Source organism: Tenebrio molitor, chromosome 1 (genome assembly GCF_963966145.1).
Source record: "Tenebrio molitor chromosome 1, icTenMoli1.1, whole genome shotgun sequence".
Taxonomy (NCBI): Eukaryota; Metazoa; Arthropoda; class Insecta; order Coleoptera; family Tenebrionidae; genus Tenebrio; species Tenebrio molitor.
Window position 1 is genome coordinate 14,157,177 of NC_091046.1, and position 16,858 is coordinate 14,174,034.

General features: G+C 32.5%; 2 protein-coding genes across 2 annotated transcripts in view; one reads left to right on the top strand and one right to left on the bottom strand.

Moving 5' to 3' along the window:
* The window catches only part of LOC138127300 (cyclic nucleotide-gated cation channel subunit A-like), a 161,458-nt gene that overhangs the window by 20,953 nt on the left and 123,647 nt on the right, over window positions 1-16,858 (top strand). The gene's annotated exons all lie outside the window — the stretch shown is intronic.
* On the bottom strand, window positions 14,471-16,576 carry LOC138141347 (uncharacterized). The gene is made up of 5 exons (XM_069062053.1): window positions 16,110-16,576; window positions 15,755-16,039; window positions 15,495-15,702; window positions 15,082-15,440; window positions 14,471-15,021 (listed from the first exon to the last, which is right to left on the bottom strand). Exons 1-5 carry the CDS (start codon window positions 16,221-16,223, stop codon window positions 14,533-14,535), a joined length of 1,455 nt encoding a protein of 484 aa, XP_068918154.1. The 5' UTR covers window positions 16,224-16,576; the 3' UTR covers window positions 14,471-14,532.

Sequence of the window (16,858 nt, forward strand, 5' to 3'; positions counted from 1 at the left end):
AAAGTGCAGTCCCACTTCCGTTTTTTAAAATTGTGGTTAACTGTCACATCACATGCTTCGTTTCTTTTTGTTGACTCATCGTGTATTTGAACGACCAATAGAAAATATGTAAAAGTCAGTTTTACGCCCAAGAAGGTGAATCGTACTGCTCAATTTTGTGACTATGTTCGGCCAAGAAAGATATTTGAGGCGACAGCGATGTCGTAATAAATAAAAACCACGATGTGTTGAGATAAAAGACATTTCTTCGAGGCACCTCTACGTTTAGAAATTTTAAATTTCTAAATAACACCAACCACCCGAAAATGCAAAAACGTCTTGCGTAAGCAAAATAAAAAAATTGTCATTTTAAAAAGGTAAAGTAATGAATGGTGCGACGTGATCGTGTTGCAATTTTCTAAGCAGGACTCGAAAATCATTGGGGATGAGGAAGACGTTGAGGTTTTAGAATTTAGATTAGTCTTTTCTCGGACTTACATACGAAGACATATAATTGAAAACTTACTGAAGTTTTATGTTAATCGACGGTAATATTAAGGACCTGCTATCATTAAAAATTCATATCTAGATACATTTTACAATTCAATGTCAAGTAGGATATTTGAGGCAATCAATAAGGGTGGATACAATTTATATTATTAAATCTGTACAATGTACATTTCTTTATTATCATAAAAAAATAAAACCACGTAGCACAAAACGTGTCCTCATTCAATTTTAATATTGATGCTAACCCCTTGTCACATTTGTAAAGTGGGAAATTTCGTGAAATAAAAGAAACTTATGAAACAAACTTTTATCAACATGTCTACATATTAAAAATGTACTGCAAATTATTGCACGTTACAACGAAAATCAGAAATTTTACAAAATTAATTCCGATCACCTGTTCTATTTTAACTTTATTCCTGAAAACAAATGCAACATAAAATGTAGTGGTCAATTTTAAAATATCATCTAAAAATGCAGCGTTGCCACAAAACAAAACATTATCATCAACTTTAATAGAAACTTGAAAATGGTTTGATTTCTCAGAAATTCCACTTCCTGCTTTATTTCATCATATCACGTGTTATATTCGATGAGACAATATAATGAATGAAATACAAAATTATTCATTTATTTGTCAAACTGACAAATGACAATTTTATGTAAGAAAATCTTTGAATTAATATAAGTTGCGACACAATTCGGGACGATTTCGTATCGTCATGCATCGCTATGGCACCACCAGGACACCCTTGCCCCTTCCACCCCCGATGACCAGGTGGTGTGATCATTGGTATGACCATATATGGTCGCCTCTATGGTCCGAGTACGCGGTCATGATGATAAAATATGGGGGATGGGGGTAGTATACCGGGTGGGGCATCGTATACGCGCACGCCAGAAATCGCGACTTCTATAATTAAATAAAATTGGCGAAATTTTATATACCTGACTAATTATTGATAAGGTATATTTGAGAATTTTTTAATTTTTTTTTCTTCATAAATAAGGCCGTAACAGTTTTATTAGCTTTCTGAAATTAACTGTTAATTTACCTATAAAGTTTTTACACTAAATAAATCTGTATCTTCTAGCGCATCAAACCCTGGTGGCACAATTACAAATTTTGACTTGGTTAGCTAAATAATTCGCTTTTTTATTTAAACGTAAACCAGACGGATGATTTACGGCACAATGGTATAATTTCCCAACAAAGGTATAGCCGACCGTTTTAAACCTTTTTGCCATAAAATTGACAGTTTCCATTGTCACCTAAATTTACGACAGCACAAGTAGCAGGTCATAAATAAAAATGATTTTGAAAGTTGAAATGTAAAACTGCGTTTAATTCAAAATCTAATTGGTATTTCTTTCCGTAGATTTCGTAAATAATAATTATAGGAAGTGAATCTGGGTAGGTTAAAAATCAGAATTTGACTTTTTGGTTGAAATTTACATTTTAATTTTTTTTTGGCTTTGTTTGTAAGTGAAAAATTATCAAAAAATTATGGAATGTACCTTACCAACAGCCAGGTAAGTCTGAAAAATTTCGACAATTTTATTTAATTAGAAGTCGCAAATTCTCGCGTGCGCGTATACGATGCCCCACCCGGTATAAGTCAAAATGTTAAGAGCGGGAGATTCATTCATACATTGACTCTCTCCCTCAAAGTCTAATGTGTCATCAGCAAATGTGTCTTCAATAAAATAATATCGCTATGATAGCCATGCAACTAAGGACTTTACGCGTTTTCATTGGATCATTCATGATCACGTGATACATGAATTATATTGTCTTATATTATATTTTATTGTTTGCTTTGTCACACTCAATCGTTAATAGTCGTATGTCTAATTTCAGCATCATCAAATCATCATTTATATGCAGCATGTCAAAGAAACAATTTGAAATTTATAATGAAAAATTTTCATTTATAATACCACGAGTAGTCCAAATTACATAATGTCGATTATTTTTCAACCTGGTCACGAATTATCAATTGTGCTTGGGAATGAATCCACGAGTGCGTCAGCACGAGTGAGATTCCCAAACATAATTGCATGAGTGAAACCAGTTTGAAATAGTAATTTACGTTAGGTTACTTGTAACAGTACCTACGACATTATGGACGAGGCGACGTTAGGAGCCGAGTCAAGAATGTCTAAACGAGTACCTGTTACAAGTACTACCGGATGTAAAGTAACGCTTAAGGTATAAGATTATAAGGCAGCACTAAAATTATCCGAATAATGGAAACCAATATTGGCGTTGAGATGGTTGTCTCGGCTCGTACAGCTGCATCCCTTTTCCTTGGTTCAGGGCAGGGATTAAAAATTTGTGATAGAACATGTTTTTGATGTTTATTGTAAATTTTGCGATGGTAACGAAATTCCCTTTAGTACTTTGTGTCTTGAAAACAGTACAAAACTCACTGTATACTCATATCATGTATATAAATAGAGTATAATTTGTAAATGCCGTATGTCATTTTAATTTACCCTTGTAAGTAAAATTGTTTCTCCCTCTCATCAGTGTATTTATTGCCAATTTCAAGCAAAATATTCGCCATAATAATCTAGTGCCCCTACCACCCGTCGACTACCTATCGCAGTAATCCCCGATAACCTCGGGAGGAACTCGTCCGTTAAAAAGGGTTATGCAGGTAAAGAAGTGACCACCGGGAGGAACTCGGATACGCCCGTTATAACTCACCTACCGGACTCAAATTGATGATGCAATCGAACATCTACCGGACAGTATGAAATAAAATAGTTTACATAATTTGGACTGCGAGTTGTATTCGGAGGACTATTCCATGAACCAACTTTGGCAATTTGGCAGCAAATCGGAAGAAGAAATTATCGCAGAAATCGAAGAAAATGTTTCCAACAACACAAAAAAGACACGTGAGTCCATTTGGAAGCAATTCTCAAGGCTGCATTCATTTGTTGAAAATTATCGCTGAGATCACTAGTGGTATTACCGATACAATTTCCACGAGTGGGAATATTCGGTCCAATTTTTTGAAACCATGGTAACAAATGTGTAAAATTGTGTTTTTATTGGTCCATTTTTAACAAATGACAGGTGAATGGAATAGTCCCCACAATGTACTTTCTCAGCATCAGTTAAATAGGTGATTTGTTCCACAAATTTTTAGGTCACCGCTCCTCGTTACCGCTTAATTAAATTACAACCACATAATTTTTCCGTGTTAATAAGTTCAAAAATTCTTAACTTAATCAAATTATCATATTCTGTATAATTGGAACAGAATATTGGTTCAAGAATTACCGCTTTGTGAAACTCAACATTTGTAGTGTCTGGCGTAAATTTCATTAAATCCGAGTCATCAGTATTTTCATAATTGTTCTCCTGCTTTGGCAGCAATTCATTTTAATTACAACAGACGTGAAAGAAATGATAAAATTGTACTTAAAACATACTTTAAATCAACGGCCTACAGCTGTCCCTGATTTAAAATGTTATTAAAACATTTTTGCTTAATAATTTTACTTTTACCATTGACAGCACGATTTGTGAATTTTTCTTAATTATTAAGTCAATTTTGGTCTAAAATTATCAGTTACCAAATTACAATAATTTATATTTATGAGATCAATTACATCATTTATATTTGGTAGGTTATTGTCAATATCAATAAAACGAATCATAATTTGATAACACTATCGATTTTATCAGATCAAAGTGTTTTATGCATAATAAATTTTGAACAATTAATATTTTATGAAGTAAACAAGCTCGGGGTTGACATGTTGCTGTGCTCTCTGTGCAAATTGCGTCTGTACAATCTGTTATAACAGCCGACAGTTTCGTTCTAATGGGGACGTCCATTGCTACAAATTTAACTTTACCTAAAAACAATTCGTTAGTCACATAGGTATTATTCCCATCAACAAAACTGTACTTGAAATACAGTGTGGAATAAAATGATTTACATCTAGTTACCTTTGGAATTTTTGCACATGTAAATTTTCCTGTACCGCTCTACTTTTTTTTTGAAGTGCCGAACTATTAGTTCTGTCAATAAATGTCATCAATCGAATTGACAATTGTTACAATTTACTAAATTGAATTAACAAACGTTGGTGGCCACTTTCAACACTAGCTGTGACTTGCTTTTCTTAGCTCCTTTTTAATTTCAATCTCTACTTTGCATTCATATCATCCCTTCGCAATAAATCACATTTGGAATTTTGGAATATTTTGAGGTTAGGCTTTCTTTTTTTTGTAGAGCGGCATTACGTATTTTTACAAGGGTAATGCAAAGGTAACTAAATGTAAATCATTTTATTCCACACTGTATTAGTTACAATTACTTAAATTTGTTTTTTTTTTTAATGACAGCTATGTTTTCTTCTACATTACGCATAAATAAATGTTTACGAGTGTTGTTTATGGAAATTTTATGTTTTTGTAGAGAAAAAAAAATGCTAATATGGTTTCGGTAAAGAGAAAATTCCAAAAATGTAAATGAGAATTTTAAAAATTTAATGTTGTTTGAGATTCGTATATGAATTACGTAAAAAATATTTTTATATTGAAATCCTCGTGCTCAGAGCTAGAGTTGGATTAAGAAAACATATGTAGCAGCATGACCTTTCACGTCATTCGCTTACTTTTTTTATGGTAATGGTACATTATTTTGTTCAAATTTACACACTGTTCAGAACCAACTTATCTAGTATTATTAAACAACAGTAATAATTTCCCGAGAACGTAATAGTTTTACTGCATCCCTTGGGTGCTGTTATGATTATTATTATTGATCAACTTGACGAAGTTTCCAACTTAAACCGTGTTGTTTTTATATTGTCGATTGTGCCAACGAATTAAAAAATAGAATCCCCGATTTGGATTTCCGGTTGGCTTTCACGTAGTACGTTGGAAAATTTTTAATGGAACTATTTTTCCAAAGAAAGACCCAGCAAAGAGGTCATGGTCTGCTGGCTCGTTTGATCTTGGTCCTTCACACTTATTTTATGGGGATACTTAAAAAACTAAGTTTTTAAAACTAAACGGAATAGTTTGTGAGATTTGCGGGAACATATTATACAAAATATGTAAGGGGTGTTTTTTTTAATTTGGCGTCGAAGTAGGCGTTGAACTGTCGATTGTGAACGCACTATGCCGGTTACGGATCACGGATCAGCTGCTTAAATATTACGCTTTTACACGAGTGGTGCGCTCTCAATCGACTCTCCAACGCCTACTTCGACGCCAAATTAAAAAAAAAAAACACCTTTATAATTTTACTTGATGTTACAAAGTAGGTACTTAATTGCTTATTTGTTTCAAATTATTGATATTTTTAAAGATAAATGTCTTGTCATAACAATACAAGTTAATTATGGAATTTAGGTTCCACAAAACTTCCGATTCATTCATGAATGATTTTATGAGTTTCATTCGGTAGGGAGGATATTTATTTTTATTCATGCTGTATGCAGAGATTACGGGAATTTACAGATTTTCAGGATTTTGTGTCTAAAAAATAATATAATAATACTTAAACAAAATAAACAGAATTTTTACATTTTTTCATTACCGAAACAATTATTTTTTATACAATACTTTTACGCAATTTTTTGTACTCGTTGTCATTAGTTACAGCTGGTATTACAGTCGTCTGTCACAAGACAATAATTTAAGAAGAAAACAACGTAATGTTTAAAAATATTATTCTAACATACATTTACTGTGTGTTATTCTTTACTCTACTTCATTCTATTCAGTGAATACGTTACGTTACAAAGCTCTAGCAAACACATTAAGCGCATTTAGTAATTTTTTTTCTCAAACACGTCGTGGTTTTCTCTCCGTTTTCGATATACAGTTGAGGAAATAAAATTTCGGGCCGTATTGTCAATGTCATAACATTAACTCTAAAACGACCTTTACGTTAATAATCTCATTTTTACTCTTGCCATGTTTTTATCTTTGTGACTTACATATTTGTATTCAAAAATTGTGATTTGTGGCATAATAGCGGGTAGGCAACATATCAAAGCGATGATTTAATTACACTTATTGCAATTTCATAATTGTAACTGACAAGTTTAATTTTTGAATGTCACTTATGAAGACAGTAAAAGGTGCTTTACAGAAATTTTGTTGAAGTGACAGAAAAATACTCTCCGAAATTTTAATTCCGCACTGTACAGTCGCGATCAATAAATTTTGGACACTAATGTCATCGTGGTGTCATACATTCTAAAACGACCTTTATGTATTAATAACCTTAGTTTTGACTGTGTCAAAGTTTAAAATGTGAATGTCAGATTTACTGACAAAACATTCAAGAAGTTTTAAAAATCAGACAAATGGAATAGAACGAGGTTTTAATTAATAAAAAATACAAAATAAATAAATAAAAACTATACACTTAATATTTTGTCATCGCTCATATTGACAAATTGTAGATACATTTGACAACAATTTTATCATTCATGTGTGACAATTTTAATAAAGCATGATTTAGAGTAATTTTTTTTATGTGACAGAAAAATGATGTCCAAAATTTAATGATCGCAATAGTACGTCGTCATTTTAGTTGGCAAATCCTTCAGATACATAACCTCATTTTGATCAAAACTTCATTTGTTGTGATAAATGACAAATTGAAGTTTTCAGTTAATTTTATATTATGTCTCTAATTCTTTCAACGGTATCTGAAATATGTATTGATGGTGGTCCACTTCCACTCTTTTGCCCCACGAAAATTAAAATTAGCAAGAAAATATGAATATGATGAGTGAATTGCAATTGCAATTGAAGAGGAGCTGTTTGTTTTTATGGGAAGGACTAGGTAGGTGGTATGAAGTAAATGTGACGTTTGGTGTAGTAATATACACGAGATACATAAAAAAAATCGATGAGATAGGCATAAAATATAAGAGCTTTGAAACTTTCCTACAAGGTTCGTTGCCACAGGTCATAAACCCTTTCAAGCCAATAACATCTCAGATTCCTTAACTGCGAAATTCAACTTCTGAAGGTTATAAGTTCAATAAATAAACAGTCCTGAGTTTTTCCTAAATTTTAAAAAGTAGAGTTTACAAATGCAGACACTAGTTTCTTGTTCCATAATAGGTACATGTCTGACAAATTTTCATTTACCTGTTTTATCTGACAGAAATGCTGTTATTAAAAAATCTTGATGAATTGTGAAATCAACAATTCAATACCTAACAAAAAACTAGGTGGATACATAATAAAGTCCTTTCTACGGAAGTTAGCACAAAATATAAATCCCTTTGGCGTCCATGATCTTATTTTTTTTCTTTGTGCATGGGCTAAATTTATTTTGCTATAAATTTACCCAAACCAATAGATCTTTTGATTGCTTTTAGCTCAGTCATTTCCAGGTCTCGGCATTCCATGATAGTAAACTATTTGCTATTCAGTACTGGTTTAAGTGTTTGAATTAAATTTCTCAACGTCTTTGATTAGAACTAAACAAAAGCTTTCAGTGCATGACTTTTCGACAAAAGGGCAAAGATAAGAAAACTTTGCACTGCCACTGATTTATAACATAGTACGGAGAATTTCACGAGAATCAAGATAAATTGTTCGGGAATTTTTAGCTTCACAACAAATATTAGTTTTCCAATACGTACACAGTTTTCTCCGTAAAAATAAAAATATGTGTTTTAGTTTTACTATATCGGTTTAAACAGTTTATTTACTTTTCTTTAAAAAAATGAGCGAAACATCTACTATTTTTGGTGATCAGTGGAGTTACACTTTTCATGAGCCAAATGACACAAAATCGTTATCTCAATTCCCATCGGGTTAATAAATAACATTAACAATAATTCACTGAATACAGGTGAAACACAAAACAAAAAAGAATACGGAAGCAACAAATTCTAGTTTTGAAATACTCACACAGTTGATAATTTTAATAAGTGAGTGATGAACTAAAAAATGAGTGTTCGTTTAATAGTTATTGTTTGGTCATTATTAAAATCATTGTTCTTTCTGAAAATAGTGCAAATGAATGCTTACAGGCTTTATTTGGGTACAACATATTTGACACTTTGATAGATTTGTCCTCAAAATATGTACTATTTATACCATTGAATTTTGTGATATTCACACTATGAAGTGGACGGGTAGTTATGATATGAGCCAAGTATATTAGCAAGATCATGTCAATTTGCAAATTGTCTGAGTTATGTGCATTGTCGAAAACATGTCAGTGAATCTACAAACAGCCTAAAACAACTATTTTGCAGATTGATTCTTTTTCTACTCCCTTCTCTAAAGTTCCACATTTTGCACTAACAAATAGTGTATAAAATACGAGTGTACATTAATCACGACTTGATGTTCATTCGGGCGTTTTCGGTATATGAAACACTTTCGAAGTTTCTTTAAACACGGCTTGAATTTTTTGGTAATTTGACGTTTCGTAGAAAAAGTAAAGCATGCACCTCCTTTACAAATTTTTTAAGAACTCGTTTTATTAAATAAACACTCGCTACGCTCGTGCCTAATAAAACTCGTGACTAAAATGGCGTTTATAAATCTTGTTGCATAATATACTATTTTGCAATATTTTGTTAAATTAAAATGTTTTTAAAGCACACGCATTGATCTGACAAAACTGACGTAATTGTGCCAACTTTTTTTGTCTTCAGTTACCATATAAAATAATAGGAATATTTATTGTTTAACCTAGATAAGTCAACAGGTGGTAAATCTTTGGTGAACAAGATTTATGTTTCTTAGATAATGTAATATTAAGTAACATTTAATATCATGAAAATAGTTAATCAATGATTGTCCTTAACATACAAGCAAAAGACCAGAACATCAACACACAAGGATGGTGTAATGACGCTGCAGTGTTCTTAAATAGTTATTGTATATCAATGATGCGGAATCGTTCTTTGACGTACCGAGAGAAAAATTGTCGCCGAGGCCGTTTAGGCCGAGGCAAGACAATCTCAAGGTCGTCAAAGTATTTCGCAGCCACGGTGTACACAACATTTTGAGTACAACCGAAAATTTGTAATTATAAAATGAACACGTAAAATTTCCTTTGCTGTCAATAAAAATAAAGTCGGCTCACATATCGCCACGTGGCTATAAAAACGAAAAAATTTGTAGAAATATCGGAAGAAAATTACGATGTTTCAGTTCCGTGTACCTACAGTCGGAACGTTATGGATGTGGATTGGGAACTTGTCGTTAAGTTGGCACTATCAGCAAAAGTAACTAAACACGCCAATAAGATTATTGGAATTTATGACAGATCTCACTAATATACAGTTCAATCATAAGTTTTAAGCGACCTTGAGTTTGACAATCCATATCCAAAACATTTCGAGTATAATCATCCAGATTTAAAAATATTATAAATTGTGCAGTGTCGCATTTGAACCTGAAAAATCGAAACGGCAATATGAAAAACGTTACAGTGACTTTAGACGTTTAGAGACTGGTGTAACAAGAAGAATGTGAAAACGGTGTCGGAAAAGGTGCTCATGTCGCGTACGGTTGCACACAGAATAATTTTTTTTGTTCGACACTGTCAGAATTTGAGAATTTTCTCCTATGTGAACGGATTTTGATAAATGTCACAACTTGTCAAAACGAAACGTCAAGCTAATTTTAAAGGTTTTAAGCGATTTGGAGCCTTTAAGGAGCTCGTCGAACAAAAAAACCTTGTATTCAACTCGTTCGTATGTAAATTGGGCCTTTTTTGGCACTCGTGGTCCTTTAAAACGCTCGTTTCACTCGTGTTTTAAAATGGCCCACGCGTGCCAAAAAAAGGCTCAATTTACACACAAACTCATCAAATAAACTACTATTATTTAACTTTTTTTTTATCTCATTAAGTCATTACTTTGTCTTCGTTTGAAAAATGAGTATAGGACAAAATTAATTTTTTAGTTGTGAGAATAAGCGGTTCCAACATTTTGAAACCTGCAAAGCTGCAATCAATAGATGACAGCCATGGAAATGCAGCTCTGAAGTGTTATTAATATTATCATGAAACATATCACCTCTTTTCTTTTCTTTTTCATTAAGAGAATCGTTATTTGGAAATTAATTTCTTAAAATACTCTTGTATTGCACTCTGTTCGGGGGCAAAAAAAATGTTTTCACAACTTTTCCTGCTGAGGTGATTGAACGAAATTTTCTAGACGAGGGTGAAATCTTGCGTTTCCAGTTCATACGTTGGCGCTTTGATTCTAGATCAAAGTGATGAATCCCAGTTTCATCCACTAAGTAGGTATAACAAATCGTTTATGAAATTCATTCCGACTAATAATAGCTAAGTGTAAAATCCTGTCTACGTTACCAAAAGGAAAGAAACTTTCTTCTATAAATTTAATTGTGCTTATTGCGGAGAATCATATCATAAACTAAATCAATCTTTTCTTATGTCACAACAGTTTTGTGTAGTGTTCGGCGCCTGATATGTGTCTACAAAATTCTGTGCCAAGTTAAAAATTTTTGGAACAGTTCCTGACAAGCATTTTTTAAGACAAATTTTTGAAGAATTGAAGTACAATAATAAAAATAAAAGAAAATTTCTATTAAACTAAAATTCATAATAATTTAAAATTTGTAATTAAGGTGATTTAAGAGTAAGGTGTTTTTTTGCTTTAAGAAAATGTATACCTTATAATCTGCCGGCAATCCACCATTTATTTAATAAATTGATGACGAATGTGGCTGTCGTACATGGTAACAAATAAAGCTGATTAGTCTGTGATCATTCGTACATTCATACACACTGCTGTCCAGACATTTCTTTTTATTTTGAAAAAGATCAATAATTATAAATATGTATTCCTCGAATATCGCGTTTCAGCTGGAGGGATGTTTTTTTCAGCAATTTATCTCCATTGAATACGCTCTTACATAAAGAAAATTATAGAGATGTGCTTTTATGGGTTTTGTATTTATAAGTAGGAGCCTCTCTTAGCGCTATCCACTCTAGTCCACATCCATCTAATCCAGTCAGCTCTTGTAACCAGTAAAACAAATGCCAACTACAGCTTACCTACAAAGTCTAATCTTCATTACCCATAAGGATAGAGCTGTGTATCAGGACTACCGGGTCAGTGACTCCGATATTAACTTAAATGAGGATTTTACTAAAGCTTTTCTCGAATGCTTTTTTAATTTAGGAAATAACCACTTTCACCCTGAAATAATCAAGAAAATAAATTTTACCAATTTAGCAGTTTATTATTATAACCGTCGTCCCGGCGGCAGATGAGTGATAAGCCGCCAAATTAAAAATTCAATCTAATCAAATATCATCATATTTGTGAAACGGATCGTAATGCTGCTGTCAGCTCTCTGAATATTCTCTACCATGTATTCCATCGGATGTCATATCTCTATAGGAAAAAAAAATTGGTCGGGATGCGTGGCGAATATGCTCCGTGAAAGGGTATGTACGGTCGTATCAAATATTAATACTGGAAAAAGAAAATGCAAAACCACACAAAGAGACCTGTAACAGATTTTCATGAAAACGTATTGGAAAATACAGAATTTATAACGAATTTTACTCATAATTGTCCGAGTTGTTGCGCACACACCTCAGTTTGTCTTTAATAACTGTAAATTAATTAGAAGTGGAGAGAGTCGCAGCCATTATCCCCAGTGCTTAGCGGGACACCTATCTGCTACCACCGGATGCGAGCGTTTCGATTATTCGGACTAATCCGGTTAAGATGGCAGTTCAGGCTTGTCACGTGTGGTGCGGAAGTTGCATTGACATATTTTTACTAATTCCCTGCTAAAATAACTTCGTTGCTTGTAACTATTTCCTAATTTTTGGTACGTAAGTGTAGTGTAACAAAATTAACAGCAACAGAATTCTTGTTAAATGCACAAAATGTTTTTTTGTTTTATTACGCCGCTAATACTGTGACAATATTTAATTTGGTACTTGTTATTGTTTGATAAAGGATAATATTAATATTTGTAACACTGATCAAATAATACCATTCAGTTCGATGGTAGAAATGATAAGGGAGCCTTTATTAATTCTGTCAATAATTTACCACACATCTACTTAAAATACCAGAAAACATCGGAAATGAGATTTATACATTTCTTCTTATTGCACAAATGAGTTACTTATAATTGTATGTAGAACTATCACAATTACAACAGTTACTACAGTTCTGTTCGGAACAATGTTAAGTTAGTCAAGTTGTTAGAGAATGGATTGTCCATAGATTCCAAACGAGCTGAACATAATGGAGTGGTACATTATTAAATTAACACACGTAATCGACAAAGTTTTGATGTTTGAACTTAAACTGGAAATATTTTGTTAGTTATTTTTACTTCTGGAAGCAGGTGTGATCAATTATAAAATTTATTATTGGTGGCAATGGCATTATCAGCCGTAGATAATATTAAAGTATGATTAGTCCCACAATTTACGTGAACTAAATTGGATGACAAAAATACGCAGTGCTTTTAATTTGTAATATTAGTTCAGTGAATACTTATTGTAAATGTGTTACAAAAATTAAATAAAAAAATCTGTGTTAAAACAGTTTAAAATTTATGTACAGACATATAACAAAAAATGTGGTACAAAAAATGAATGTGTAGTAAGCATTTAATGACATGGAAGAAGTAAGTACCTAGCATTTAAAACAAAAAAGAAAAATCACAGTATTTAATATGTATACGAGTATAAATGACGCACGTTAAAAAATGAAATTTATAAAATCACAATGAAGTAAGAAAATATCATCACAATAATCAATAATCAAAAATCGATATACAGGATGTGTCAGAATTCCACCGACAAACTTTCAGGGCTGATTCTATAATCAAAAATAAGCATAAATTCTTAATACATATGGGGCCAAAAATGCTTAGTTTGCGAAATAATCGACAAAAAACGTAAAAAACAATTATGTTGAAGGAAAACGGACAATAATACACAAACCATACTGGGAAGCGTTTAATTTGTACCAAAAAATAATCAGGATTTCTTTCCGTTGCGATAAAACACAAAAAAAGTCGATTTACCTTTTGCTTTACGAAAATCATTTGTCGACTTTTAGTTTATTGAAAACTGTGTGTTGTCAAAAATGTATACTTTTGAAGAACTAGCAGATATGCATTTACCGTGGGGTGCTGCTAAATCGTGATGAATGAATAGGTAGGAACGGTTCGATACCATGGCCGGCTCGCTCTTCGGATCTGAATCCCATGAATTTTTTTAATGGCGTACTCTGAAAACCATGGCGTCCGAAACTCCAGTCAGTCCTTGAGGAGGCGTAACTGCAGCGTGTAAACATGCCCGCCGTTTTTTAATGTGTCTGTCGTTCTTCATTGCACCAGGATCAGCTGTGCATTGAATAGGGGGGGAGGGGGAATTTTGAACAAACATTGTAGATTGTACATAATCATGGTTCCTTTTTATGTTTGTACGTTTCATCAATAAGTTCCACCTGATTGCTTTTGTTGCTGCTAAAATTTTTAGTCGATTATCTCGCAAAGCGTTTTTGATCCCATATTTATTAAAAGTTTTATGCTTATTTTTGGTCACAGAAACAGCTCTAAAAGTTTATCGGTGGAATTCTGACAAACCCTGTATTATAGAAATTACAGGATTTTTTAATTAACAAACATTAAATTAAAAAACATTTTTATCACAATTAAAAAAAAATAGGTGAATCAACAAATCTAAAAACATAAACTTATTTAATCCTGCATGTTCATTACGAAAAAGTTACTCTTTCATGGTGACAGTACAGGTAATTTTTATGGTTTCAACTGAGTAGGGCCCGGATTTTAGGCAATTAAAAAGTCGGAAATAGGTGCCTAAAATAGTCCCTTAAACTACTGCAAATAGTCCCTTAAAAACTGAAAATAAGCCATACTAGGTCCTTAAAGTTGTGGTTAATTAAATTAAAAAATGTGTTTTTAAAGTTTTAAGTAGGTACACACAACAAGATATTTACTAATTATTTTTTATTAATTAATATACAATACTACAAGTTTGTTAGTTATTTACATTGTTACGTATTTACATTGCATACAAGATATTGCTCTAAATTTTCTACTTTAAAACATTGTCGGTTATCCACCAAAATGGACTTATATTTTGAAAAACTTCTTTCTACCTCGCAAGAGGTAATGGGCGCAAATTTGTAATAAATTTCTTCCATTTTGGTGTCATGTTCCGGCACATCTTCACCTCTAAAAATTCTTGCCAATTCTAGAAGAAATTTGTATCCAGGATTTTTTTCAGTAACATCTTCAAGTTTTTTTAATGCTACTGCTGCTACAGGGCCTGGAGATTTTTTTAGGGAGGTAAATACGTTTTCAACAATTTTGATTGAATCGGTTAAAGGTAACCCATTTTTTTCCAATTGAGTAATACTTTCGCAGATTATTTTAAAATTACTGCGAACATAAATTAATTGGTTTTTTATTCCGGGTTTCTTCATTATAGACTGTGCTTTTTGAATAGCAACAGCAGAACTTCCATCAAAGGACATGACAACCTGTGAGTAGTTAAAAACAGTTTAACAATCAATTAATTTGCTTATCTTTTATATACTTACTTCTTTAATGGAATCAAAGTGTTCGCTGTAAAACATAGCAGCCTGAAGCCATGTTCCCCATCGTGTTAAAATTGGCTGTGGAGGCAGTGGCATTTCTTTTAGTTTTTCTTTGTACATTTCAACTCTCAAAGGTGCCTTAACGAAAATTTTTTTCACGTTCGAAATTAAATTATCCACATCTTCATATTGATAGCGAATTTTTTCAGCCACTAGATTTAAAGCATGCGCTAAGCATGTGACATGCACAATTTTTGGATAAAACACCTTAAGGTGTCTACCAGATTTTATCATATATGGTGCTCCATCCGTTACAAACAAAAGAAACTTTTCAGCAACAACTCTGGTACTCCACAAGATTTCTACGCATAGAAATTTTAAATCAAAATAAATTTAAAAAAGTGAAAAACCCTTACCTAAAGATTGATTTACGAATCTAGCTATTGTCTCATGATTTGTTCTTTCTAATTGTTTAGACGCCAAAAGATAAGATTTTCCAGGTTCATCTTCTGAAAGTTTCCCAACCAGACAATTCGCCACATATCGCCCAAGTGCATCTGTTGTTTCGTCAACTGAAACCCATATGTTAAAGGGATCCAGCTCATTCCGAATGCGGTCAATAGTCTAAAAGTGAAAATAATTTTAAATTAAATATTAAAAGATAGTATGTTCATACATCTTTGTAGCATTTTGGTAAATAATTTTTCCGTAAAGTAGACTCATCCGGAATTTTTCTACCACAATATTTTGTCAGAAAATTCTGAAACGCAGGATTTTGTAGTTTGTGCCATGGTATATTGGCAGCTAAAAAGACGTTACAAAGTTCCATATTGAATGTACTATTTGCCGATTCCTCCAAGTTCTGTGTCAGCAACGTTTGCCGAAGCGGTGTCATAATGTTCTCTTTATGGATGGCCGTTTGCTCATGCTGTTGCAAGTGACATTTTTTTTCGCATATAAACTACAAAAAATAAAATTTTCAAATAAGTAAAAAATATAAAATGACATATTTTTAATTATGCTTAACTTACCAGTTTACCACAAGCTTTACAAAACATTTCTCGGGTTGATTTTATTTCATATAAATCTTTCTTGCTTGTCCACTGTAATATTTTTTCGCGTAAACTAATTTTTTGTTTCGGCATTATGTTCACTTTAAACAGGTTCACAAGAAACACGACCACTGCACGGAGATAAAGTAAACGAGAAATGACAAATTTGTAATGCTTATATTTACGTCTCCCACCAAATTTCAGAGGAGATGGTTAATTTTATATTTCTTAAATTTTTAGAAAATGACACCCTTAAGGTTTCTCTTATTGTTTCACTTCGGGATTTTAATTTTCGTTTTTATGGCAAGGACCATTTTATAAACGTTAAAGCTTCTAACAATACCTAAGTATCAGAAAACATTAGACCGCGTATACCTGCACCCCTTCGAACAGAGGCAAACAGATAAACTCTGTAATTTATGCCAGTCCAGTCTAATGGTTTGTGGTAAAGTAACGCTTAAGGTATAAGATTATATGGCAGCACTAAAATTATCCCAATAATGGAAACCAATATTGGCGTTAAGATGGTTGTCTCGGCTCGTGCAGCTGCATCCCTTTTCTTTCGTTCAGGGCAGGGATTAAAAATTTGTGATAGAACATGTTTTTGATATTTATTGTACATTTTGTTATTGTAACGAGATTCCCTTTAGTACTTTGAGTCTTGAAAACAGTAAAAATGATTTGTAATAGTATTGTATATTTAATAAATAAATATAATTTCGTCCGTA

Bases quoted from the DNA above. Each gene is read 5' to 3' on its own strand.
- LOC138141347 (XM_069062053.1), bottom strand. From the start codon at position 16,223: ATGCCGAAACAAAAAATTAGTTTACGCGAAAAAATATTACAGTGGACA. The intron at 16,040-16,109 runs GTAAGTTAAGCA...TATTTTTTGTAG, and splicing joins GTAAAGCTTGTGGTAAACTG to TTTATATGCGAAAAAAAATG. The intron at 15,703-15,754 runs GTATGAACATAC...TTTCACTTTTAG, and splicing joins TACCAAAATGCTACAAAGAT to ACTATTGACCGCATTCGGAA.